General features: G+C 42.8%; 1 protein-coding gene across 1 annotated transcript in view; it reads left to right on the forward strand.

Moving 5' to 3' along the window:
* Positions 1-1,817: 1,817 nt before the first annotated feature.
* SLC24A1 (solute carrier family 24 member 1) overlaps positions 1,818-26,468 on the forward strand; it is a 42,671-nt gene continuing 18,020 nt past the window's right edge. The window contains exons 1-3 of the mRNA XM_036736579.1: positions 1,818-3,734; positions 11,957-12,010; positions 13,382-13,490. Of these exons, the coding sequence (XP_036592474.1) occupies positions 1,818-3,734; positions 11,957-12,010; positions 13,382-13,490 (2,080 nt within the window). The remainder of the gene's footprint in view (positions 3,735-11,956; positions 12,011-13,381; positions 13,491-26,468) is intronic.

Raw genomic sequence — 26,468 nt, forward strand, 5'->3', positions numbered from 1 at the left:
CTCTTAGAGTTCCCACTCAGTCCAGGCTTCCTTCCCTTTCCTGTGACAACGGTGGTGGATATGAAAATCCAGAGTAATTTCCAATTCCCACCATTTGGAAACAAGTTAGAAGAAGCTCCATTTCCTCCCCCACTAGTTCCCAGGGTCAAAAGAGAGCAGATCTATTTCCCCCAAGCTCGTCCAGAGGCACCAGCACCTGAAACTTGTTAAATACCCTGTAAGCTGCTTAAGGGCAGCAGGTATTAGACAGGATTGGTTATCCTTCCACTGATATGCCCTTCATGCCCGACCCTGCCTCGTGTTAATACTCAGCTGGGAGTAGAAGGGAATGAGAATGGGAGACTTCACTACCAGCCTTCTCCAGCCTCACTTCTACTCTCTGAGAGTGGGAGTCCAGAGACCTTCCAGAACTGAGAAATTTCCACCAAAGGTCCACATTTTCAACTTGGATATCATGGTTTGAAGGTAAATTTGGCAATTTGATAGTATTGGCTCATCTCAGGAATTAGTTTGACACTGTTGCATGGTATAGGACGAGCCTAAAGTAGAAAGTAGAACAACTACTAAAGTAGAAAGGGAACTGCTCTAACAACCTTTAGAATTTTCTTTATGAGATTCAAACACGGGCTTGCTACGAAGCATCGGTGTAACATGGACAAAAGACCTGACAGGTTGCAAATATCTCTTTGAAAAGAAAATCACATGAAAGAGAGTTGAATAAGTAAAAATATCATACATTGCCCTGTCTTCTATTGGTTTCTTTCAGTCTTAAAAATTACTTTCATTTCTTTAATTTGTGGAAAGAGTGTTGGACTAAAGGCAAGGGAACCTAAATTCTTTTAGGTTTCAAATTCAGACCTCTTAATTTATTGCTGTACTTCAGCTTGAAGAGCCCTCAAGCAATTGCTTAGGAAATGTTAATAACCACTTAAGTGCCAAGCCCCTTTGTCTTTCCTGATTTACACAGAAAGTTTATACCATGGAAGACAAATAGAAACATTCAACTTTCTTACTACTGACCTTCCTTTTTTGCTATCTCTCTCAGACAGAATTTCCCTTTTCTACTTCTCACCCAGTGTTAGCAAATCCCTTCACTATGTCAGCAGTCAAATGTTGTCAGGGTTGCCGAACACACAGCTAGTGCCTTATCCTTAAAAATTGGCAGAGAAAATGATTGATTAGTGAAGGTGAGGAGCACAAAGAAAAGCGGCATCGGGGAGGGGGGAGGGCACTGGACTTGGGAATCAGGAGGTCTAGGTTTGAGTCCAGGACCTGCTATTAACTAGCTTTGTGACCTTGGAAAAATCATTTAAATTCTCTGGGCTTTGCCTTCCTCATCTATTAAAATGCAGGGTTGGACAAATGATATGTGAGGCCCCTTCCAGTTCTAATAATCTTTTAATTGTCCTTCTCAGAACAACCTGGCTCTATCTCCAGAGGCCAACTGGTAGTATCCATGTTATTGGAGGCCATGATATTGCTGGTCTTCTAATAATCTTCCCACAGAAAGGATAAACAAGACAGGTTACTCCTTCCTTTCAAACATACACCCCCCTGCCCTATTAGATGAGACTCTCCTCACTTCAGGGGACTTGTCCTGTGACATAAATCTTGGAGTCTCTGAGGCTGGCATTCTCATTTACAAGTAATTAGGGTTCCATATCCTTTCTTAGAGTAAAATATCTTATTTTTCACCTTTGCAGACACTTCCTGGGATTCATGATTCACCTTTCCCTAATGACTTCCCCAAATCCTGGAGCCAACTCTATTTCCCAATGGCTGGAATAAGAATCTTCCTCTAAGAGCTACTGGTCACAATGGGGAAGCTGATCAAATTTTGGGGACAGGAGAAGCGGTTAACCCGACGGAAGAGGCTCCAATGGAATCGAGTCCTTTTCCTTTTGGGCATGATACTAATTGGCTCTACTTACCAGTTTTTGAGGAGCCACTGGGCCCTGCCTACACTGTGGACAGCCAGGTATTCCCAGCACCCTGTGAAAATGGCCAGCCGGGACCTTCCTAACAGTGAAACAGTAACATCGGACAGTGACCATCAGAAATCCAATCTAGAAATGGGGGGCAGTACTCTGGATCCCCAAGTTACAGAAGACAGGGACAAGTTAACACTCCCAGCAACTGTGGCAAAGAAAAACCTAAATACACCCAGGACAATAGTGAATAACTCTAGCCCAGTGACTCCAGTGACACCTAGGAAAAGGAAGAAAAATTATACCTTAACAACAGAGCAAATAGTGAAGTATACTCCAACAACATTCAATAGAAATATTCAGAACTCTACCTCGACTACACCTAAAAGAACTGAGAACTACATGATTACCCCCAAGGCAACAGTGAAAAACATCGACACAATGACAACTAGGAAAACAGTGGAAAAGAGGCTTCTGGCTACCCCCAAAAGGACAGTGGAGAATACCCCAGGGACCCCCAAAGGAATAGTTGGGAACACCCCAACTATTCTAAAAAGAATAATAGAGAACACTGTCTCACCTTCTCCAATAAAAGTAGTGGAAAAAACAACTCCAACTGTTCCTAAAAGAAAAAAGGAGAATACTCCAGCTGCTCCCAAGAGGGTAGTGGAGAAGAACACTCCAACTACCCCCAAAAGACTAGTGGAGACAACCCCAACTTCTCCTAAGAGGGCAATGGAAAAGAACACTCCACCTATCCCCAAGAAAGTAGTGGAGAACACCCCAACTGCCCCCAAGAGAGTAGTGGAGAAGAAGAATTCAAATACTTCTAAGAGAAGAGAAGAGGAAAATTCCCCGACTGTTCACCAAACAATGATAAAGACAAGCACTATGGTACCCAGCACGACAGTGGAGAACAATACTTCTCCTGGATTGAGTATTGTGAATACACCAACCAGAGCTAGAGTACTGACATCAAGAACCTCCTCAGCCAGGGCGATGATGAAGAGAACCTCTACAGCCCCTATCTGGGAAGGAGCACATAACACAACATTGTCTGCCATGGGCATCATTTCCCCTACCGCCCAGATCCGGCACTGTGTATTTGTAGAACCTGTCCCAACAGTTCCTGCCAGCCTCCCCCCTTCAACAGGCATGACCCCTTTCTCTGATAAAGCTAGCCATAGCTCTCCTGCAGCCCCTAAGCGGTTAGACCTTCACCCCAAGGCAGAATACCCTCCAGACCTGTTCAGTGTGGAGGAGCGGAGGCAGGGTTGGGTGGTCCTACACCTCTTTGGAATGATATATGTGTTTGTGGCCTTGGCCATTGTGTGTGATGAATACTTTGTCCCAGCCTTGGGGGTCATCACCAATAAGCTACAAATCTCCGAGGATGTGGCTGGAGCCACCTTCATGGCAGCTGGTGGCTCTGCTCCTGAGCTCTTCACCTCACTCATTGGTGTTTTCATCTCCCACAGCAATGTGGGCATTGGGACAATTGTGGGCTCTGCTGTGTTCAACATCCTCTTTGTCATTGGTACTTGTGCCCTATTCTCCAGAGAAGTCCTCAACCTCACGTGGTGGCCCCTATTCCGAGATGTCTCCTTCTATATCTTTGACTTGATGATGCTCATCCTCTTCTTCTTGGACAGCCTGATCACCTGGTGGGAGAGCTTAATGCTCCTCATGGCCTATGCCTTCTATGTCTTTACCATGAAGTGGAACCGACAGCTTGAAGTCTGGGTTAAAGAACAGCTCAACAGGAGGACAATGGCCAAGATTATGGTTGGGGCAGGCCTCAGCAAGGTAAGGGCAGAATCCAGAGAGGGTGGGGTGAGGGCAGAGGAGGAGGATTTGGATGTTGAAGGGGGCTTTCTCCAGGTTTATGACCGATTGTGGGAATCAGGATAAAAAGAAAGAACTGGCCAAACGTTGCACCTGGAACCAGTTCCAAGTGCTAAGTCCTCCAGTAGGAAAGTGGCAGAGGTTGTACAGTTTCATGGTAAATGACACCCAGGAGCATAGTGAATAACTTTACTCACAGACTCTGACCATCTCCAACCCAAGCAAAGGCATTTATGAGAATTACGCTTCTCAGAAAGCCCCAAGAAGGAACCAGCAGTTTATCAAAGCAAGATGGGGATTTTTATAGAATAAAAGATGCAATTACATCATTATGGACTATATGAATATTAAAATATAGGAGGGGTTTGTTAAGGGGTTAGGCAATAGGAGAGAGGTCCCAGCCTTGGTGGAACTGTGCATGCAATTACCCACAATGCATACAGAAAAACCCACCGTGGGGGGGCATGTATGTATGATAATGATATTATAATAAGCCTCTCTACATCATAAGTTCACCTAAAGGACAGCTTTTGCTATTACTGCACAGGAGCCTACTTAAGGAAAGTCCCTTTAATTGTTTTGGCGTCCATATCCTGCTCGGGCATCCTGGTGGTGCTGCTTTCTGATTGGCTAGCTATTATGGTCCTGTCTTAAGATTAGATGAACATGGTTGATACACCTGCTGTTCTAGTGAGGCATGAGTTCATATGAGGAAGTTGAGATATTGGGGGTGGGGGCCAGTGTTGTAGTTAAAGCCCAATTGTGTGGTCAAATCAGGACACGCGTGCTTATTCAGTGAGGCCCTTAAGGAAGTTAGAATATTGAGGCTGGGGCAGTTTTATTAGGATTCCATTAATGTGAAGTTGAGTGGATGGGTTTCTCAGGGAAGAAATTCCTTTACCTGAGCCTCAGGATATGAGGGAGTGATATAAAATACGTGAATAAGAAAGCGTAAGGGGATTTTGTTGCGGTACTCAGTATCCGGATGAATACACTGGTTGCCTTCGTCAAACCCCAAACAGCACAGGCTTATTTGGTAGCTTTCCTTAAATACTAAGGGAGTCAAATAATAAGGTTGCAGGGACTTTAGACATTTGAACTGATTGATCAGTCCATGAGATGATTCAGTAGGGAAATCTTCCTATTTTAGCAACCTTACTTGGGTACCTCCCTTCTGGTGTGCTATATCAGTCCCAAAGATGAATGGGAATCTTTCCAGTATTGGGTGAGTGTGGGGGAAGGGGAAGGAGTAATTACTAAAATGGGAGACTAGAACTCTATTAAGCAGCTGCCCAATAACCAAATGTACCTCATTCCATAGAAAGAGCATTCTGGGAGCATTCTGGGCATTCTTAGCTCACAAATGGTCATTAGGCTATTGTTTGGGGGAAGAGAGGAGAAGAAGGAAGAGGGCAAGGGTTCCGTTCTTTGTTCAAGTCCCTTTCTTCACAATAAGGAATGGGGAGGAAGAGCAGGGAGAGAAGTCTCCTGCTGAGTCTAGGTTCAAATCCTGCCTGTCACTTACTAGCCCTCTGACTTTGGCCAAGTCATTTATTCTCTAAGGGACTCACTTCACCTGTAAAACAAAGGGGAATAAACTAGATGGCCTCTAAGTTACCTTCCACTTCTAAATTTGTGATCCTCTGGCTAGGTCCAAGGGCAACTAGTCATAATTGAGTACCCAATATATTCTGAGGGAAATAGCCATAATTCTTGTCCTTCCCTTTGGGAATTTACAATCTAGGTAGAGTAAAATGAAACGAGGTAACACATGCTGGAAACCTGGAGCGTTTGTAGTTTAGGCAATGAGCATTTCAGGGAGGGATAAATTCCTACCCTATATTTTAGTGTTCCCCAATGGGAGTGGTCCCCAGTGATCATTACCTAATGCAGCTCTCATTCTAACCTTTTAAGGGATGGAGAAGCTGTAGGTTGAGGAGGGGGGAGTTGTGATTTCTTTATATCAGCATATTTATTAGGAAAATAAATTAAAATTGTGGAAATGGACTCACAGGATTTTGAGCAAAAGCTTATTTATGTTCTATTTGTGGAAAAGGCTCTCAGTTCACCCATCTCAGGTTCCTAAAGATGGGTCTGAAATTGGCTGATGCTGTGGATGCAAAGGGCAGAAGGATTTTGCTGCTTAATCTGAAGTAGCTGAACCTAGCACTGTCTTGGCAAAACTATGCAGAAAGTACTGCCTCTTTCGTCATTTCTTTGGTGTGGAAGAAACACTGACCTCAAAGACCTGAATTTAGCCCCAACTTTGCCTGTGAGGCTGTATCTCTGGGCCATAGTTTCAACATCTGTAAAATAAGAGGGCTTTACTAGACGATTTGCAAAGTCCTTTCCAGCTCTAACATTGTATTTTAAACAAGTACCAAGAGCAAAGTTTCAAGGGGGAGGTATAATGTACAAAAGAAACAGGCAGTTTTCAACTACTTTAATAGCAGTTAATTTGTGTGACAAGCTAATATACTTATTATCAATATGTCTTCTCTGTTAGCGAAGGTCTACCAGGATCTCTGTTAGAATCATAGGATGCCGGAACTGGCAGGGGGTATAGAGATAACCTAGGCCCAAAACTTCATTGTACAGAATAATGAATTGAGGTCCAGGGAAGTTAAGTGTGACCCAAGTTCACCCAGAGAATTAGTGGCTGACCTGAGAATGGAAAGTTTCCTGATTCCCGGTCCAGTGGTCTTTCCATAATAGCAAATGATTTCTAGCAGTGTATTGATAACAGCTAAAAATTACATTCTGTATTTTAAAGCAATAAAGCTTCATTTCTTCTTTTTTTTTAAATCTTTAATTAGGAATATTCACCAATTCAGACTGGTGTTAGCTCTTGGATCACTCCAAGACAGGATCTGCTGTCAGATTTTCAGAACCTTTTTTTCCAAATAGGTGGATTTTATCTCTTGGCTACAATGCTGAGCAGATTTTCCCCTCCACCCCAAACAAGGAGTAGAGGAACTGACTTTCTTACACCCTCTTGTAACCTGAATTTCAGTGACCAAGACCTTCTCTGATTTGGTTAGACAGTGTAACTATTCACCCCGACTTTTTCAGCTAGTCCAAGAGCAGATAAGTCTCTTCTGAATTCATAAAGAGACACTTTGGAGGTCTCATACTTTATCTTAGGTAAGCCACGTTGGTAATGTACAGTCATGGTTTCAAAGAGTTGAATGCAAAACTCCAGTCCTCCTTCCCATAAATTGGTTAGCTTCTACTATTAAAATGAACAGACCCATTTCCCAGAATGCCCTTTTTCATGGAAGGGTGCACATTTGATTACTAGGCTGCACCCTTCACTTAGTGCATTGGTAGATATCTAATGGAGTAGCTTCCTCCCTTTCCTTCCTCCACAAGGTGATGAGGGAGAGGAGGACTGAAGGAAAAGGTGACCAATTTGGTTCACTTATTTTAATTAACTTTGGCTTCAAAAAATGAGTAACTTAGAGGAGGCATGGGAGTTGGTGGAGAAGGTGGAGAAAGAACGGCAAGGTCAGGGAGAGAGAAACCCAGCAAGGGAGGTGAGTCTAGGAGGTGGAGTTTGCAATGGAGGATCCTTGAGAATTTGAAGCAATAGAAAGTCAGCTCCAGGGGCAGCTAGGTGGAGCAGTGCTGGCTCTGGAGTCAGGAAGACCTGAGTTCAAATCCAGCCTCACACACTTAATAGTTGTGTGACTCTGGGCAAGTCATTTGACCCCAATTGCCTCAGAAAAAAAAGTTAGCACTGAATCAGGTTCCTTAGAAAAGGTCTTTCTTGAAGGAAAATAGGAACTGAAATTGCTGAGGTCTTGCTTAAAGTTACAGAAGGCAGTGCCAGAGATGGGATCTGAACTCAGGTCCTCTGAATCTAAATCTAATGCTTTTTCCGTTGAACTTCACTGCCTTTTCAGCTACGTTTGGGATGGGAGAGAAAGGAACTAGACTCAGAAACAGCTATAGATGTGAGGGAACGCTTTGCATGTATAACAGACACTCGTACTTTTCTTTTCTACCATTTATTCATCCCTGTGCCTGGGTTTTATAAACAGAACTATAGAGAGGAAGTAGGGTATAGTTGATAGAGATTTGGCCTCAAAGCCAAAAAGACTTGGATTCAAAACCTGCCTCAACACATCCCTGGCTTTGGGATGCTGAGGAAGTCCCTTAGCCTCTCAGCAATAGGGGATGTTTCCTCCTCTGGAAATTCCCTCTACAAAGGAAATCCCAGGTCTCCTCTTGATCCCTCTCCTTTGTCCTAAAGGCTAGCTATACCAAGCACAAATTTGTCTGGGTTGTCTAGAATAATTAGAAACATCACAGATCCCTGTGGCAGAGTAGATGATACAGAGTTGGACTTGGAGTGAGAAAGACCCGGTCTCAAATCCCACCCTCCTTGGACTCTTATTTGCTATATGATCTTGAGTGAGTCATTTAACTTCTCTCAGCCTCAGCTGCCTAATCTATAAAATGGGTGTGATGATACTTATTATACCTATCTCACAGGGTTATTGTGAGGCTCAAACAAGATAATGGGTATTAAGTGCTTTATATACTTTAAAATACTACGTAAATGTGAGCTGCTGCTATTACAAGGTTAGTCTTCCCTTCCACAACAAGTTCAGACAAATTATTGTAGTAATGTGTTTCCACATCATGTCTATGGCCCTCATGCTCTTGTTCCTAACTCTTAGAAAAAGATCTTTCATCTATTCATTCATTCATTCATTCATTCATTCATTCATTCGTTAGGCACTTTCTGCGCCAGCATTGTTGATTATTGAATATTGAATAAATATCTACTACTTACACTTGGCTAGAAAGCTGAGAAGTCAACTTGTCACATTAATAGGAAATAAGAGTCAGGGAAAGTGGTCCTCATCATTTATAGCCTCCCACCTCATCCCCTACAATGGCAACCAAATGGTTTTTTAAGCTTGGTTTACTCTGAAACAGAAGGGTATCTGGATGTTGGGAGGGAGAAGCCACTGTCTTGTAGCCCGCCAAAGGATTTTGGGCAGCTTGTGAAAAATGTGGAGGATACAAATACACGCTTGCACAACATACTGCCCTTGAGCTGTTTTGGCAGGTGGCAAGTGGCCCTCGGGCCATATGTTGTACAGGCCTGCTCAAGAACTTAGCTTCCTGGCTACATGCCAGTCAACATCTGTTGTGTCCTAAAGACATGCTCTTGGGTTTTTTCACTTCGTTTTTGCCAATATTTGATCAGAGGATAGAAAGGGACAGTTGTGGTGGCCATAGTAGAGAGAGAAGAGAGTGACTGGATGGTCAGTGTTTGTGTATAGGTGGGTATGATACCAAAACTACCCACTTGTGGATATGCGCCTTTCTAAATGAATATGCCAGACCTGTCCAAGTGTGCATAAATAAGAATTGCTCGTCTGAGATCTCAGTACACTTCAGATGGGGGTTTTAGGGCTATTAGTCTGAGTTATTTTCTGCATTGGCCAGTTAAAAGAGCCCTGGGCTGAGAGAGACCTCTGTGAGATTTGAGTTCTAACCTCAGCTTTGTTGCCAACTAGCTGAATGATTTCATTCATTCATTCATTCATTCATTCAATCAATCAATCAACAAATGCTTATTAAGTACCTACTGTATGTGGTACTGCTTTGCGCTGAAGGAGATACTAAGATAACACTTCAGTTTTTTAAAACTAGGGCTGTAGAATAGAAATCCAGTCCTGCAGGTAGAAAAGCAAGGATGAATCCAAGAGCACATAAGTCAAAAAGCCAGGCCAGATTAGAGTTAAGGCTTTTTTTTTTAAAAAAAAAAAAGATCTAGTAGTCAAGGGATTGAGACGGAAGCAAGAGGCCAGTTGTAGGAACAGAAGAATTGAGATTCAGGTTAAAGAGGAGGAGGCAGTACAGGAAGGGTCAAAGAACTGACTCAGTCTGACTCAACCTGTCTTTCCAAAGTCTTTCATGAAAGCTATACTGCACACTTATCTCCACCATGCTTGTTTTACATGCTAAGTACAATGAACCCATTAGATGGTATTTTTGACATATGATCATGCCGGACCTTAAGGAGCTTGTGATACGATTAGAGAGACAATAGTTACACATGTGAAAACTCAAATTACAATGCAGCAACTGTCACAAAGCAGTATATGATAAAAGCCAACCTGCCAAGACTTGCCCAGGGCCGCATAGTTAGTAAGTGTCTGAGGCCAGATTTGAACCCAGGAAGATGAGTTTTCTTGACTCCAGGCCTGGTGCTGTATCCACTGTGCCACCTAGCTGCCAGGGGTCTACCATACCCCTTCCTGACTGAGCTATTTCTATTACAAGAACTAAATTAGGTGCTGAAAAATTGGATGAAACCTCAAAATACTCTACAAATATCAGGTTTTTTGTATTGGTGGTGTTGTTTGTCCTTTGTTCTCGAAGAGGGCCATGGCATCAGGAAAGTGATGCCATGACTTGTAAGTGGATTGGATTTAAGTGAGGCAGGACTGTGCAAAGTCATCAGCCTCACTTTCTCCTTCAGAGTCCTCTGGGTCCAGTGGCAAGATATAGATCAGGATGACTGGAGATGGCCCCAGATGCAGCCTTTTTAAGCCAAGGTCTTTTCCAGGTCTCAGTTTGACTGAGGCAATACCCATTCAGTAGTTAAAACTAGGTAAGAAATGAGGCAAAGAATGGCCTCTTCTACCTAGTCAAAAAAAAATCATTCTGGGAGGGGAGATCCTCAGGGTTTCTGGCCAAAAACAGAAATAATTTTGTATTATTATTAATGGGAATGAAAAGAACAATAAAACAATTCACTTAGAATTATTTTTGAGTTAAACTCTTAGAAGATGGCTTTGATGAGTCAGGAATCAACTGTCCAAAGGCTTTACAGAATGGCCCCACATAATTGGGTGTATTGGGGCAGAATCTTCTAGACTGGAAATACTCCTCCTCCCACCCTCCCCTCTGACCTAATAAGTTCACTGGTGTGTCATAGACTAAAGAAAACTAGGAAACAATGCTCCAGAAACTCAGGTTCAGGTGTTGCCCAACTTCCTCGGTTTGGCTATCTTTATGCTGTTCCATCAGAATCTTGTCAGTAGCCAAGGGGTCCAGGTGAATAATCCATCTAATGTTGTAGAGGTGAAAGAGGGAGTATGAGATATATGATCATTAATTGGGGCACAAATTGGGAACAATAAGGGAAACCCTGAGGCATGCCAGTACTGTAGATAATAGTAGAAGTTACATTACTTATGTATCCAAAAAAATTTACCAAATACCTATTATAATAATGAAAGGCATGAAAGCACTTTGAAAAGCTCAAAGCATTCTACAAATGTCAGATATTATTATTATTAATATATGTTATGTGATAACCACAATTAACCTATTAGGTGGTATTTTTGAGATATGATCATCCCTGACCTCCAGGAACTTCTAATATGATTAGAGAGACAATAGTTGCCACCATGAAAAATTAAATAACAATGCAGCAGCTAACACAAGGTAGCACTGGATAAACATCAACTGAAGGATATAGATAATAAGTACCCCAAGAAGGCGTGAGTCCTTCCAGCTGGGTTGGTGAAGAAAGGTTTTGAAGTAGAGATAGGAGCTAGGATTTGGGTAGGTAGAGAGGAAGGATGAATGACCCCTAAGGGAGCAGGAGAGAGGGATGGTGTGAATAAAGGCTCAGAGATGAGCAAGTACATGGTATGCTGGAGATCATGGACTAGACCAGTACAGGCCTAAATGGCAATATTGAGAAAAAAATAGGAAGATGCGGGAGGAGGGATGAAAAAAAAGAAATTTACATGATAAATTTATTAAAAGGAATAGCAAGTTGTACATAATAGATTTGTAGTTTTATATGCAATCATCTTTTTATTATTCTGCTATGTTATGGAAATGCTTGTTTTATTTCACAAATTAAAAATAAGATAAGTTAAAAAACTTTAAAAAGGAAATGAGTAGGTTGGGCCCAGATTATGGAGAATCTTAAATATCAATCTAAGGGGTTTAGATCCATTTAGATAATTTCTAAAACTGGATTAATTCCTGGATATAGGTGAGAAATACTTTACCATGTTCCAACAGTCAGATAAATTGCATGGCATTGGGGGGCTTCCACTGAACACACAGAATGCAGGTGGGTGTGGTAGGGGTGGGGGCTGTTACAGGTGTGACATTATTGTGACTCCTGTCCCTGTTTGTAGACAGGCAATGGGGACATCCCTGTGGATGATGTGGAAGATAGCAAGAAAGCAAAGGTAGGTGCTATCTGGGGCCTGACATGGTGTGGGAAGCCCAGGGTTGGGGGAGGGGCCACTTTTGGGGGAAGGTGTGTCTCCGTGGCTTCATAGATGGGATCCCGGGGAGCGACGGACTGGGAGTTAAGAGATCTTCACTCTAGTCCCACCTCTGCAACTAGACTAGCTGTGTGACTCTGGGCAAGAAAGAGATAATATTTATATAGTACTTAAGTTTTTTAAAGCTCTTGATTTATATTATTTCATTTGATCCTCACAATAGCCCTGTGAAGTAGGTGCTGTTAGCCTCGTACCCATTTTACAGATGAGGAAACTGAGGTTCTGAGAAGCTAAGTGATTTGCACAGGATTCCCCATCACAATAATCTGGGATTCAGAGAGCATCCTGACTCCTGCAGGCCCAGGGCTCTTTCTGCTATCCTATGCTGCCTCATGAGGGCAAGTCATCAACATCCCCTCAGCTTTGGTTTCTTCATTTGTAAAACGAGGGGGTTGGACTACATGATATCTGAGGTCCTTTCCAGCTTTAACACTGTGAGCTAAGAGTCTAAAATAATATGAAGCTTGAAGAGAAGAGAGACCTATGAGGTCCAAATGGAAAGAAAATACACTTTTAATGGAAGGTAAGAAGGGTACTCCTGGATGGGCATTCAGGATTTCTGAAAACTGTAACTGCGTCTTAAGCTCTTTGACAACCAATTTGTCCCAGGATTCTCTCTGGGATTTGGGAGTGGGTTATGGGGGAGGAGGGAACCTAAGTATGGCACCGCAGAAATTTTCTAAGACAGACACTATGGGCTTTACCCATAGACACACAGCCACTATTCTCCCCTTCTCTCTCTCCTTCTCCTCCTCCCGAGTCCAGAGAAAATCCCCCAACCCCTGCCTCAGTGACTTTGGGAGGTTGTTACAGCTAGAAGATGCATTAACAGCCTGGGTGATCTATACTGTAGCCACTAGAGGGCAAGGTGGCCTCAAACGCAGTGGTGTGTGTGTGTGTGTGTGTGTGTGTGTGTGTGTGTGCGCGCGCACTTTTGTCGTGTACATGCACAGGTATGTGTACATTTCCTGCTATGGGTGGATGTGGTCGTGTGAGTGCATCCAACATCGGTGCCTGTGTCTGGGTGTACCTTCACGCACTGATCTTTTCCCAGAGCGGGCGTAGTTCCCATATCACTTTGAAGATCTTGCAGAATTACTCCGGTCCCCAAGTAAATCAGCTGCAGGGCAGTAGGGAGTTGCGGGATGGGGTTTGTTGTTCAGGTGCCAGTCCAGTCTGCAAAGTCAGACCAGAGTCCTCCACGATGCCTCCTCCTGATCTGAAGCCGACGCGATTCAGACTGAGGTCGCTGTGGTGTTTCCCCTTGCTCAGCTCCCGTCCACTCTGACCCGAGGAAGCAGTGCAGCCTCGCTACACAACAGCACCATTCGCAGCACCATCTACCAGCTCATGCTGCACACCCTGGACCCCCTAGGGGAAGGTAAGTAAGTTTCTCAAAACCAGCCGGGAGCCTGGAGCAGACAATACCCTCGCCTCTAGAGCTGGAGAACTGGGTCCTGAAAGAAAGTCTCAGAGGCAAGAGACTGGGAAAGAGGCGAAAGGAGATAGAGACAAAGAAATGGAGGGAGATGGAGACAAAAGCAGAGGCAAAGGCTCAGAAAAGAGACAAGAGACAGAGTAGGGAAAGAATAGGGACAGAGAGAAAATCAGAGGGCATCTAGGGACAAAGATGGAGACCAAGTCAGAAGCACAGGGGTACTTGAGGAGATGGACAGAGGCAGCAGAGCTGTGCCTGAGACTTGTGGAACTTCCAACAGGACTGAATGATTTGTCATATCCCCAGAGATCACAACATCCAACTCAGCCAGTAACTCCAAAGCTTCCAAGGGCCTTAGTCTCTGATAACATCTATATTTGCCTCACATTCTTGGGAAGATATCATTCAAGGATCAGTTTTGCTGTTGTGACCCAGTTTTCCAGTTCCCCACAAAGAGGGCGGGATGAATGTCATAGAATTTTTTGGGGCACATGCTTTCCCTTTGAGGGAGAGTTTTCATCTTGTGTGCCCACCTTAGACCCAGGGCTGATTTGTACTCTCAAGATTCCCCTTTCCCCTTCAGGTAATGGAAGCTGAGCTGACCTGGAATGTCAGTGGAATAGGTAGGGCCTGAGTTCCTTATTACATTGGAAGGATCCAAGAAAAAGCCAAACAACTACCTTTGGGGATGACGTAGAAGAAATTCATGTCCTGAGAAGGGGGCTGGACCAGATAACCTAGTCTAAGGTTCCTTCCAATTCAGGGAATCTATGATTTGAGAAATGTACACGTAGTAGCAGCCAGTCACAAGCATTTATTAAGTGCTTACTATGTACCTGGAATTGTGCTAAGTACTGGGAATACAAAGACAGGCAAAAACTAGTCCCTGTCCTCAAGGAGAATACGTTCTTATGGGGTGAGACAACATGTAAATAACTAGGTATATACAGAAGAATACAGAGAGGATAGAAGGCAATTTGAGAGGGAAAGGTATTCGCAGCTCGGATGGGGGTGAACTGGAAAAGGCTCCTGTAGAAGGTAGTATTTGAGCTGAGTCTTGAATGATGGCAGAGAAATTGAGTTAGAGGTGAGGAGGCAGGGAATTCCAGGTGTGGGGGACAGTCATGGAGAAAGAAGGTGAAGGGTCCTAAGGAACTGTAAGTAGAGCAGTATAGCTAGATCATGGAAGACCTGGAAGGGATTAGGACCTAAGAAGGCTGGCTAGGAAGGAAGGGATTTTAAAGAATGTTATATGGCAAATAAGACTTTTTATTTGATGTAGGAAGATCATAAATAAAGGGCTGTGCAGATTTTAAAGTCTATGTAAATATTAGCTATGGTTATTACTAATTATTAACAGAGAGCCACTGGAGCTCATTGACTAGAGGGATGACATCATCAGACCTACTTTTCAGGAAAATCTTCTTGACAGCTGAGTGGAGGGGTGGATTGGCGTGGGGAGACACTTGATGCCAGGAGACCGGTTAGAAGACTCTTGCAGTAGTCTGGATGAGAGGCGATGATGTCCTGTACTGGGGTAGCTGTGTGAATGAAAAGAAGGGGATTTTATGGCACATGGTATGAATGTAGCAATGACAAGACTTGATAATGGATTGGATAGTGGGGAGGGTGAGAGTGAGGGGTCAAGGATGAAACTGACATTGAGAGCCTGGGTGATTGGCAGCATGGCGGTGTCTTGACAGTGATAGGAAAGTTCAGAAGTGGAGGAGAGTTTGGGGAAAGAAAATGAGTTCTCTTTTGGACATATTGAGTTTGCAGTGCCCGTCCAAGAGATGTCCAATGCAAGATGTCTAAGAGGTAGTTGGAAATGCACAGGCTGTAGCTCAAGAAGGCTACTAGGGTAGGATAGATAGATCTGGAAATCATCTACATAGAGATAATAATTGGAGCACAAGAAATGATAAAGTCACCAAGTGAGACAGTATAGAGCAAAAAGAGAGGGGTGCCTAGGAGAAAGCCTTAGGGGAGACCCACACTTAGTGGGCATGGGTGAAGAACCAGCAAAAGAGACTAAGAAGGGACCTTAGGAGAACAGGAGGGGAGCAGGGAGGGAAGGAGAGAGAGAGAGAGAGGGAGAGAGAGAGAGAGAGAGAGACAGAGAGAGACAGAGAGAGAGAGAGAGAGAAGGTGATCAACAGACTCATGTTACAGAGAGGTCAAAGGGAATCAGGACTGAGAAAAGGACATTTGTCATTTGGGTAACTTTGTGGAGGGTAGTTTGAGCTGAATGCTGAGGCTGTAGGGGGTTTAGAAAAGAGTGATGGGACAGGAGGCATTAAGATGGCTTTCTCAAGGAGATATATAGGACAAAAGCTAGCAGGGATGGTCAGATCAAGTGAAGGCTTTTTAAGAATGGTGGAAAGATGGGTATGTTTGTAAGTAATAGAGAAAGCAGTAGTATATAGGAAAACATTAACGATAAGAGAAAGAGAGGTGATGATAGTGGGAACCATCTGCTAGAGAAGTTGGGATGGACTGGGGGTCAAAGGTGCTTATAGAAGGGTTTGCTTTGACAAGGGCCACTCTTTTATCTGACACTATGGGAGTGTGGGAGGAGATAGTAGACCAGGATGTTTGAGTGAGATGAGATGAGATGATATAAGGAAGTGAGAAAGGACAAGCTCCCAGCTAACAGATTCAATTTTTCCAGTGAAGTATGGAGCAGTATTTGCTTCACTATTCACCTAGACCACAATGATTAGAGATTTGTAGAGGGAATAGATCTCTTGGTGGAAATGGGCCCTCTGTGTTCCCCAGCCCTTCCCATTATCAGTCACACCTTTGCTCACGGTTACATTGGAATGCTTTCTAAGTAGTTCATATATAGCAAAGGCCTTCTGATCACAGCAGCCAAAGAAAGGAGGGCCATTTTGCAGATGAGGAAACTCAAACTTAACATATGCATTCTTTTAACAAAGCAAGCCATTCATTCCTCTCTTAATTCTGTTAGGTAAGTAGAAACAGCATTATTTTACATCCCCATTTTATAGATGAAGAAACTCAATAACCTAGGTTAAATGCCAGGGGTCAAAGATCATATCTGATTGCTAGCACAAATGGGACCAAAACCTTGCAGCCCTGGGCCTCCCTCCAAAGCGTCTACCTACAGTTACAACAATAATAATGGCAGGCATTTATGTAGCACTGACCATGTGCCCCACGCTGTGTTAAGTGCTTTACAAATATCTCATTTGGTCCTCACAATGACCCTGGGGAGCAAGGTTCCCTATCCCCTTCAACTCACAGAGGTCTAGAACCTACTCCATAGGGATGAACAGGTTTCTCCTTTCCTTTCTGAAAGTGGTTTTTGGGTGGTTGAAGACAATTCCTATCTTCTTACCAAGAAATCTGCTTCAGCTAAGAATTTCATCTTTCCTATGTGCTTTACTCCCAATTCAGAGGCAAGAAAGGAACATCTCTCCCAGAGATAGGAGTGGGGGTGGGGGAGAGGAAAATTATTTTTGAAAGGCTCCTAACATCCTAAAAGTCAGAAGCAGAAAGTGACTGGGCTCCCTTCCCCTCCTGGGTCTCAGTCAGGAAGCTTGTGCCAAGCACTGTGCTAAACCCTGGGGACACAAAGTGGACAGAAAAGGTCTCTGCCCTCAGTTTCCCAGTAAACAAAATAGCTCTTCCTTGGCTCCTGAGGTCGGAAGGATATTGTTACAGACCATTTAGAAATGGAGACCAAGAAGCAACAATGAGTGGCTAGGACACGGAGGTGGGATGAGGGAGGAGGGGTGGGGCTTTGATCGGTACAGAGATCGAGAGGCGCTGAGGACTGAGCCAAGGGAAGACAGCAAGGATGTCATTTTTCTGTCTTTTCCATCTATGATTCTTCAGCTCCAACCCGAATTAGAGCTTCTGGGCAGGGAGGGGGGAGGGGTTGGGGGTGGCGCAGCTGTGATTTCTCCTCCGAGCTGAGTCTTAAGGTAGATAGGTATATATTACAGGGGAATCGCCTTCAAAGTGCGACAGACAGCTCAGGAAATAAGATCGGTCCAGGAAATTCACTCTCTCGAGCTCGCTGCAAACTAGCCTGAATTTATGCCCGGGCCTGACTGTCAAGTGCTGTCAGGGCGATCGCAATCGACACCCGAATTGAAAATCCCCAGTGAAGAGCTCCAAGTGGAAAACAAAGGAATGGTTGTCGCCTTCCAATGATTCGCCAGGGGAAGCTCACAGCCCATTAGAGAGAGACTATAAAAGGCACATTTTCCGCTGGGTCTCTCCCGGAGTCGTGCCAACCAGATGTTTACTTTCTTCTAGGGCCTCTCCACAACTGGATTCCTAATGCCTGCAGCTGGTATTTAGGGGACACCTGTGGAAGCCCCCCACCCCGTTGAGCCTCAGAGACCTGAAAAGTCTATACTAATTTAGGGTGCTGTGGGGCAGGGGAAAGAGAGATGACCTTGAAGTTGCTAGGATTTGAGTTCGAATCCCACCCCTGCCCCTTCCTAACTTGTGTGACCTTAAGTAAATTACTTAACATCTCCAGGCCTCAGTTTCCACATCAATAAGATAAGAGGATTGGACTAAATGACCTCTAAGATCCTTTCCAGCTCTCCCTTTCCACCATACCTCCCTTCCTCCCCCACCAACCACAGTCATTTACTATTAATCAGCTAACATGCTAGGAGCTAGGGGTACAAATGGAGAAATGAGGTAGTCCCTAGCCACAAGGAGATTATATTCTACCAGGGGAAATATTCACAGATAAATGAACAAGGTTTTTTTTGTTGTTGTTGTTTTTTTGGTTTTTTTTTTTTTGGTCTGGGCTGATCATTTCACCAGTGTAGGGAGCACCGTGTGAGATGCTCTTCTGTGTCTAGTGGCACTTCTCTATAACTCACATTCTTAGAAAGTGCCTGGGGCCCTGAAAGCTTAAGCAACATGTCCAGGTCATGCAGGCAACATGTGTCAGAGGAAGCACTTAAACACACATCCTCCCAATTCCGAGGCCAGGTCTGCACCTCAGACTGATGCTTCTTAACCTGGATTCTATGAATTTTTAAAATTTTAATAATCACATCTCAATATAATTGATTTTCTTTGTAACTCTATGCATCTTAATTTAAAACCTTATTCTGAGAAAGGGTCCAAAGACTTCATCAGACTGCTTGCCAAAATGGGCCATGACACAAAAAAAATTAAAAATCATTGGGTATTACCACGATGCTTTTCGGGAGAGACACAAAATAAATACTAATAAATGAGAGAACCAAATAAGGCTGCTTGAAGGAAAAAGCCCTTGGGATTAGCCTGGAAGAGAGATTGAGGTTCCATGAGGCAGGGCTGAAAAGGGCATGGATGGAGGACAGTCTGAGCAAAGGCACAGAGGGTGGGATTTGGTAAGTGGGGAACCCCAAGGAAGCCAGTGGGCTGGGCCATCGAGCCTGTGAGTGGAACATATTAGGGAGAATAGTGTGTAACCAGCCTGGAAAGAGAGAAAGGCTGGAGACAGATTGGAGAGAGTTTTAAATGCCAAATGGAGGAGTTTATATTTTATCTTAGAGGCAAGGGGGCATCGCTGAGGATATAGTGAGCAGAGAAGTGACCTAGTCAGACCTGTGCTGTGGGACAGGACAATTTGGCAACTGTGTAGAGCAATGGTGTCAAACTCAGATAGAAATGGGGGCCCCTAGTGCATACATAAGGATCCCTGTGGGGCCACCTATTGACTTAGAAAACCACATATTAACGTTTTCTATGTCCTATTGTGTTTTTATTTAATTTGCTATGTATTTCTTAATTACATTTTAATCTGGTTCAGGCTTCACTTAGGAATGTTGCAGGCCGGTGGGCGGGTGTTTGACAGCTCTGATGTAGAAGATGGGTTGGAGTGGGGAGAGACTGGATAAGCTAGACCAATTAGTAGACTATTGCCATAATCCAGGAGAGAGGAGATGAGGGCTTGGATTCAGGCAGTTGTGGCATGAGTACAAAGATGGGAGAGATGTAGGTGGAATCAGTAAGACTTGGCAATAGATTGGATATGGGGGAGGGGGGAGGGAAACTGATAAATCAAGGATGATGCCTAGATTACAAACCTGAGTGTCTGAAACCAGGGTTGCTTCCAACAGAAATAAAAAAGTTAGGAGGAGCCCATTTAGAGAGAAAGATAATGAGCTGTTTTGGGCAGATAGTGTTCAAGATGCTTAAGGCACATTCAGGTAGGAATGTCAAACATAAGATAAGATAAGGGACCAGAGCTCCAGTAAACAATCAGGGTTGGGAAGGTAGATTTTGGAAACATTTTATAGAACTGATAGGTGGGGACTGATAGATAGAGAAAAAAGACTCAAGATAGACAGTATACCCAGGCTCAGGGGCAGGATAGGAACCTACAAAGGAGACTGAGAATGGGTAGAACGAGAACGTGGACAGAGAAGAGAGGTAGTCAGTGGTAGTTCAGTGTTGGGATTCAAATAGATTAACAACTGGTTCTCCACGGAACCCAGCTAAGGCACCCCATGGCTGATGATGCAGCCCCCACCCCCACTAACAACCGGTTCACTGAACTCAACCTAAAATTAAGTACCAGATCTGCCCAACCAGTGTGAACTGGCTGAATCCCACCACTGAGATTGGTTGGTGGTATGAAACACTGCAGAGAGATCAAGAAGAAGGAGGACTGAGAAAATGGCATTTGATTTTGCAATAAAGAGATCATTGTGATCTTTGAGAAAACCATTTCAGTTGAGTGATGAGAATAGAAGCCAGAGGGCAAAAGGTTGAGAAGTGAGTGGAGCTGAGAAAAATGGAGGCTACAAGTGTAGACAGGGGTTTATTGGTAAAAAGAAGGAGAGAAATAGGGTCATACTTTGAGGAGATAGTAGGGCCAAGTGAAGTTTTTTTTAAGTAGTATTATTTTTAATAATTGAGGTGTCTAGGTGGCTCAATGGATAGAGTTCCGGGTCTGTAGTCAGGAAGACCTGAATTCAAATCCAACCTCAGACACTGACTAGCTCTGTGACCCTGAGCAAGTCACTTAACTTCTGTTTGCCTTAATCCACTGGAAGAGGAAATGGTAAACTACTCCAGTATCTTTGCCAAGAAAATCCCACAGGGACTCAGGAAGAGTCAAATGCTACTTGAACGACTGAACAACAAAATTTTTAATAATGACTATTGGAATTCTGTTTAGAAAGGGACAATTCAGTCCTGGGTTTTAAAAAAAAAACACATTATACTATAGGAAGCAAGCTGGTTTAAGAAATTAGTTGAGATAATTCTTGATTTGTTATAGGTCAAAGAAACACAGTAATGTTCCTTTCTCAACCAAAAAAGGGGTGTGTGGTGAGGTACTTATAAATAATATGGGTTGCTGTTCTAATAACTCACCTTAAAATGCCTTTCTGTTCTCCTGGCTCATAACCCCTGCTTTTGCCTTCACTGAGTGAAGTTTTTAAGTATGAGGGAGATTTGGGTACATTTGTAGGTAGCAGAGAAAGAGCCCATGGTTAAGGAGAGGATAAAAAGTAGGGGAAGAGAAGGGATGATGGAGGGGATCATGTTCCTGCAGGAGGCAGGAGGAGTTGAGATCAGTGGTCCAGCGTATTTTTGCCTTGAGGGTAAAGGTAGTGTCTGAACTCTGAACTTTCTAAATGTCACAGGAAATGGAGCCTTTCAGATACCTCACCAAAACCTTCTCCCTCTGTCCTTCCCCTTTTCCCAAGAACCTCATTCCCCCCTCTACCATCAGAGTTTGGGAAACACCCTCAGCATGCCTCTCCAACCAGCTCTGGGGGCTCTCAGGGCTTTGGGGGCACCAGCTCTGCCTTTGTCCAGGTGGAGAATCTCCACCCTGGTTATTGGCCAAAAATCCTTCAGCCTATGACTTAGGTAAAAGATCCCCAAGTCTTGGACCTACCCTCTCTTGATCTCCCCAACATGGGATCCTGTTTTCTCAAGAAAGGAGGCAATAGTCAGGAAAAGGATGGGAACAGAAGTTTCCCAGTTAGAGTGATGAAGGATTTTTGAGTTCTAAATTTTCTTCTTCCCTTCCTCCCCTCCCCCTCCCTAAGACTGTAAGCAGTTTTATATTGGTTATTATATATGTATAGTCATGTACAACATATTTCCATATTAGTCATGTTGTGAAAGAAGAAGCAGACCAAAAGGAAAAACAAAAACCAGACACAAAAATGAAAGTGAAAACAATATGCTTCAATCTGCATTCAGAATCCACCAATTCTCTCTCTAGAGGTGGATAGCTTTTTCATCAGGAGTCCTTTAGAATTGTCTTGGATCATTGTATTGCTGATAATAGCTAAGTTGTTCATTGTTGATCATCATACAATATTGCAGTCACTATGTACAATCTTCTCCTGGTTCTACTCACTTCATTCAGCATCACTTCATGTAAGTCTTTCCAGGTTTTTCGGGAATCTGCCTGGTCATCATTTCTTATAGCACAACAGTATTCCATCACATTCATATACCACCTCTTGTTCAACCATTCCCCAATCGATGAGCAAGTGATGAAGGATTGAAGAAACACCATAGTCAAGTTGCTCTGGGCTTAACATGGAGCAGAGCCAGGAAGGTTATCACCTTTCTTAAGGGAACACCTGATTTGTTTTGTGTGTGTGAAATAATCCAGAGGTAGGGGATGTAGCATCATGGCAGTACTGACCAGTAGAAGGAGTACTAGATTTCAGAGTCAGGAGTAGAAGCCTGGACCAGAAGCCCATGCATTGTCACTATGAGTGTGACCTTGGCCAAGTTACTTCTTTACTCCAAATCTAAGTTTTCTCATTTGTAAAATGAAAGGAGACAGAGCAATGGATGAAGATCCTTTAGGTCCCCTATAGCTCTAAACCCATGATCCTTTGGCAGCAGGATATTGCCCTGGGGCCCTGTCTTGTAGACTCCTCTGAACTGCTCCTGAGTCAGACATCAGGACCCATGATTTGTTCTATTTGGTTACTCTCCTTCATCAATACAGAACTTCACGGGTCACTGAGTTTAAAAAATGCTGATGGCCAAGCTTCTGGAGATGATGAGGCTTTTAGATTTTAGCTGGGCTGGTGCTCAGACACTCAGACAACATGCAACAGGCCTTACTAGGCCTACACAAGTCATCTTTTCAGTGTGGCATAGTAGGTGGAGTGGCCACACCTGGCGTCAAGAAGGCCTGATTTAGAATCCTCCTGTCCCAGACACATACTAACTGTGACCATGAGGCAATCCAATGAACTTCTCTCATTTTTCTTATCTGTAAAATGGGGTAATGTATGTAGAGTACTTTTTAAACCTTAAAGCCCTCCCTGAATGCCAGCTATCATTATTTCCATTTTTTACTTGAACTTGTGCTCTTTTGGCATAGTCTTAAACTCATGGTCACTTCCAGACTGTGGTGAGGCCTTGGAGTTGGACTTTAGTGGTTCATATATAACATCTGAGATTTTTAAAAAACAGATAATGACATCTCAATGCATTTTTGAAAGCAGCTCAAACCTAAGGCATCAATTCTCCCCGAAAATCTCTAAGGGAAAAGCTATACAAGTGGCAAAAAGCGCAAGTGTTAGCTTCATTAAGAAAAAAAACACCAAATCTCAGTTTCTGAATCCAGAGTCAATGGTATTGTGTGTTGGAGGGACAAGGGGGTGGGAAGGGAGACTTAGATCCAGATCATGGTTCTTTCATGGGGTTCTAGGAAGATGAAGCCCTTGTCCTTAGGCTGCAGTCTGGAATGGCATGGCCTCTCTGGCCAGGGTCACCGAAGAGCTTACTTATCTTAACTGGATTATAGGATCTGCAGGCCAGGGAGAGGTCAGAGGGGATTGAGACCAAGGAGGTGAATCCCTAGGGATGAAAAAAGGGACTTGGTGAGAAGCGACATCAAATTGCTAGAAGGACATAAGGTGGGAGGCCTTGAAGGGGGTCACAACTTCAAAGAGGCAGAGACTGGCCTCTCCATGGAGACAGCTCTGAATCTGCCTGTGATGGAGGGGGTGGGGAAGGGGGAAAATTGGAGGAGGAAAGACAAAGGAGGTAGAGTTCCTTTGTCCCTTGATGTCATACACTATTGCAAAATCTCAAGTTTTAATGTCCTGCCTCCTTTCCCTGTTCTTTGATTTTACCTATTAAGAAGAGTTGTTTTTCATCTCCTTCAGTTCAGGAAGTTTACAGAAAACTTCTTCCAGATGGCTAGATGTTCTTGCCACTTCAAATTTTATGTATGAGTAACAGCCATTGTTAGTAGTTAATAACCCATAAATACAGTGTGTAGAAAGAAGACAAACTAATCTCTGAATGGTTTACTCTAAAGCAAATACCAGCTTTTGGCGCTCTTCATCAATTAATAAGTTCTGCAGTTTCTCCCCTGTCTAACGTATCCTCTGTGCTGCTGCCAAAGTAATTTTCCTTAAGTATGAATCTGCCTACGTGGTTCTCCTATTCAAACAACTCCAGGGGACGCTTGTTACCATTAGAATAAAATGTAAACTCCTCTGTTTAGTTTTTAAAGCTCTTCACAATATGGCCCTAATCTACTTTTTTCAACCTCATGGGACATTATTTCCGCTTTCATAATCTGGGATCTAGACGAACTGACCTTCTCGCTGTTCCTCACAGATGACACTCCAATTCCAACCTTCATGCCTTTGCTCTGACCACTCCTCATGCCTGAAATGCACTTCCTCCTAACCCCCTCTTCAGTCTCTCTCTTTCTTGAAGACTCAGCCGAGGCACCATATTTTTTCTTTTTTAATTGGCATCATCTTTTTAAAAGTAATTTTTACTTATTTCATTAAATATTTCCCAATTACATGTAAAATAATTTTTACCAATCATTTTGTAAAACTTTGAATTCTCTCCCTCCCTTCTGTCCTTCCCCACTTCTTGAGAAGGCAAGCAATTTGATATTGATTATGTGAAGTCATGCAAAGCATATGTTTCTATTGGCCATGTTGCAAAAGAAAACACAAAACAAAACAACAAAAATAAGGAAAGTAAAACAAAGTATGCTTCAGTCTGCATTCAGAGTTTATCAGTTCTCTCTCTGGAGATAGATAGCATTTTTCATCATTGGTCCTTTGAAATTGTCTTGGATGATTGCTTGATCAGAGTAGCTAAGTCTTTCATAGCTGATCATCCTTATAATATTGCTATTACTGTGTACAGTGTTCTGCTTACTTCACCTTGCATGAGTCCATATAAGGTGAAACACCACCATTTGCATAAATACTTTCCTGATTCCTCCAGCTTCAATTGCCCTCCTTCCTAAACCTTGTATTTAACTGCTTTGTATTTAATTGCTTTATATTTATACTATATATACTTATATATGTACTTGTTTTATTCTTTGTATTCATATCTCTAGCACCCAGCACAGTGCTTGGTACATTGCTGGCTCCTAATAAATGCTTTTTGATCGATCAAATTTATTCTTCTGAAAATTGCTGCTTCATATCATTTAATCTATCACCTAGTGGAAAATGTCTCTTGTTCATACATATTTATGCTGATTTCCTACATATTTTGACTACCAGACATCAATCAGAGATAATTGCTGAAAAGTTTCCCCCCTACACTTAACTAGTTCTTTTCTAATTCTAGTTGCATTGATTTTGTTCGTGCAAAACACTTCAAATTTTTATGTAATCAAAACTGTGCATTTTATCTTCTGTGATCAGTTCTATCCCATGTTTAGTTAAGAATTCTCTTTCTATTTATATTTGTGCAAAGCTACCTTCCTCTGTCCTCTATTTTTTTAAGGAGATGCAACCTTTTGTCTTCAGGTTATGTATCTTTTTAGCACCTTGTGGTGAATGGTATAAAATGCTAGTCTAAACCTACTTTCTGCCAAATTGCTTTCCATTTTCACTGGGTTCCTTTCTTAAGGTCACCTAGCTTACAGGAGGGTCTTCTGTAGTTTGTACTCTTATTTGTATACAAGTTTCATTCCTCTGTTAGACTATGCAAACTCCTTGAGAATAGGGACTGTGCTTAGCATGCACACAAGAGGTGTTTAATAAATGTTTGTGGTAGAGTTGAAATACAGTCTAGCTACAACTACTCACATTTCTTTTTTAATGTTTGTAAGATGTTTATTTCATAACAATTCTGTTTTTATTTACCAATGCATATGTTGTATTTTTCCTGTAGAATGTAACCTCCTTGAAGGCAGGGACTTCTTTTTTTGTCTTTGTGTGCCTACTTCTCAAGTTCCAAGAATTTAATAAATACTTGTTGAATAGAAGTGGAAGCTGGTAGTACATGTATTAGCCAGTCCTCTGTTATACTCATTTCCAAATTCAACATTCCTGCTAGACACTTCCAGTTTTACTCTGAGAGATGCCTTTAGTCCTGTTTACTGGTGGGGTAGTGACATACTCTGAATCCAATGACTGGTCAAGTTTGTATTGCTATAGAATTGGCCTAGTTATGGCTATGGCTTCTATACTGGGTGCTTATACCTATTTCCTCTCCCCTGGCCCTATCTCCCAACTTTTAAAGTTTTGAACCCCAAGATTTGGTTCACTGGGTTTTGATACATTCATTCGTTACTTAATATATATTTATAATACTAATCAGTGTTGTGCTAGAGCCAGCTCCTAAAGGCTCAAGAGAGGTGATTATTAAATTTTGAGTGTGAGCATTTATACCTCAGAAATCAGCAAATGCTACCCATTGGGACTTGATTTATTATTTTGTTAGTTGTTTAGACTTATATAGAAAAAATTATCAATGTGGATTAAACTTTAAAGTATGTTATACATATGTATTTTTCCAGAGTCACTTGTTAAACATTTACTGGCGTGCTCATGATAGTACCTGATGTTTTTCTAATACTTTATATAGTGACAGAAGGCTCTGTGAGGGGAACTCTTTCCATTTAGGCAGGTTGTAAGTAGTCTAAGACTTCATAGAAAAGCCCTAGGGAGTTGTCGGAGG

This window comes from Trichosurus vulpecula, chromosome 8 (genome assembly GCF_011100635.1).
Source record: "Trichosurus vulpecula isolate mTriVul1 chromosome 8, mTriVul1.pri, whole genome shotgun sequence".
NCBI lineage: Eukaryota > Metazoa > Chordata > Mammalia > Diprotodontia > Phalangeridae > Trichosurus > Trichosurus vulpecula.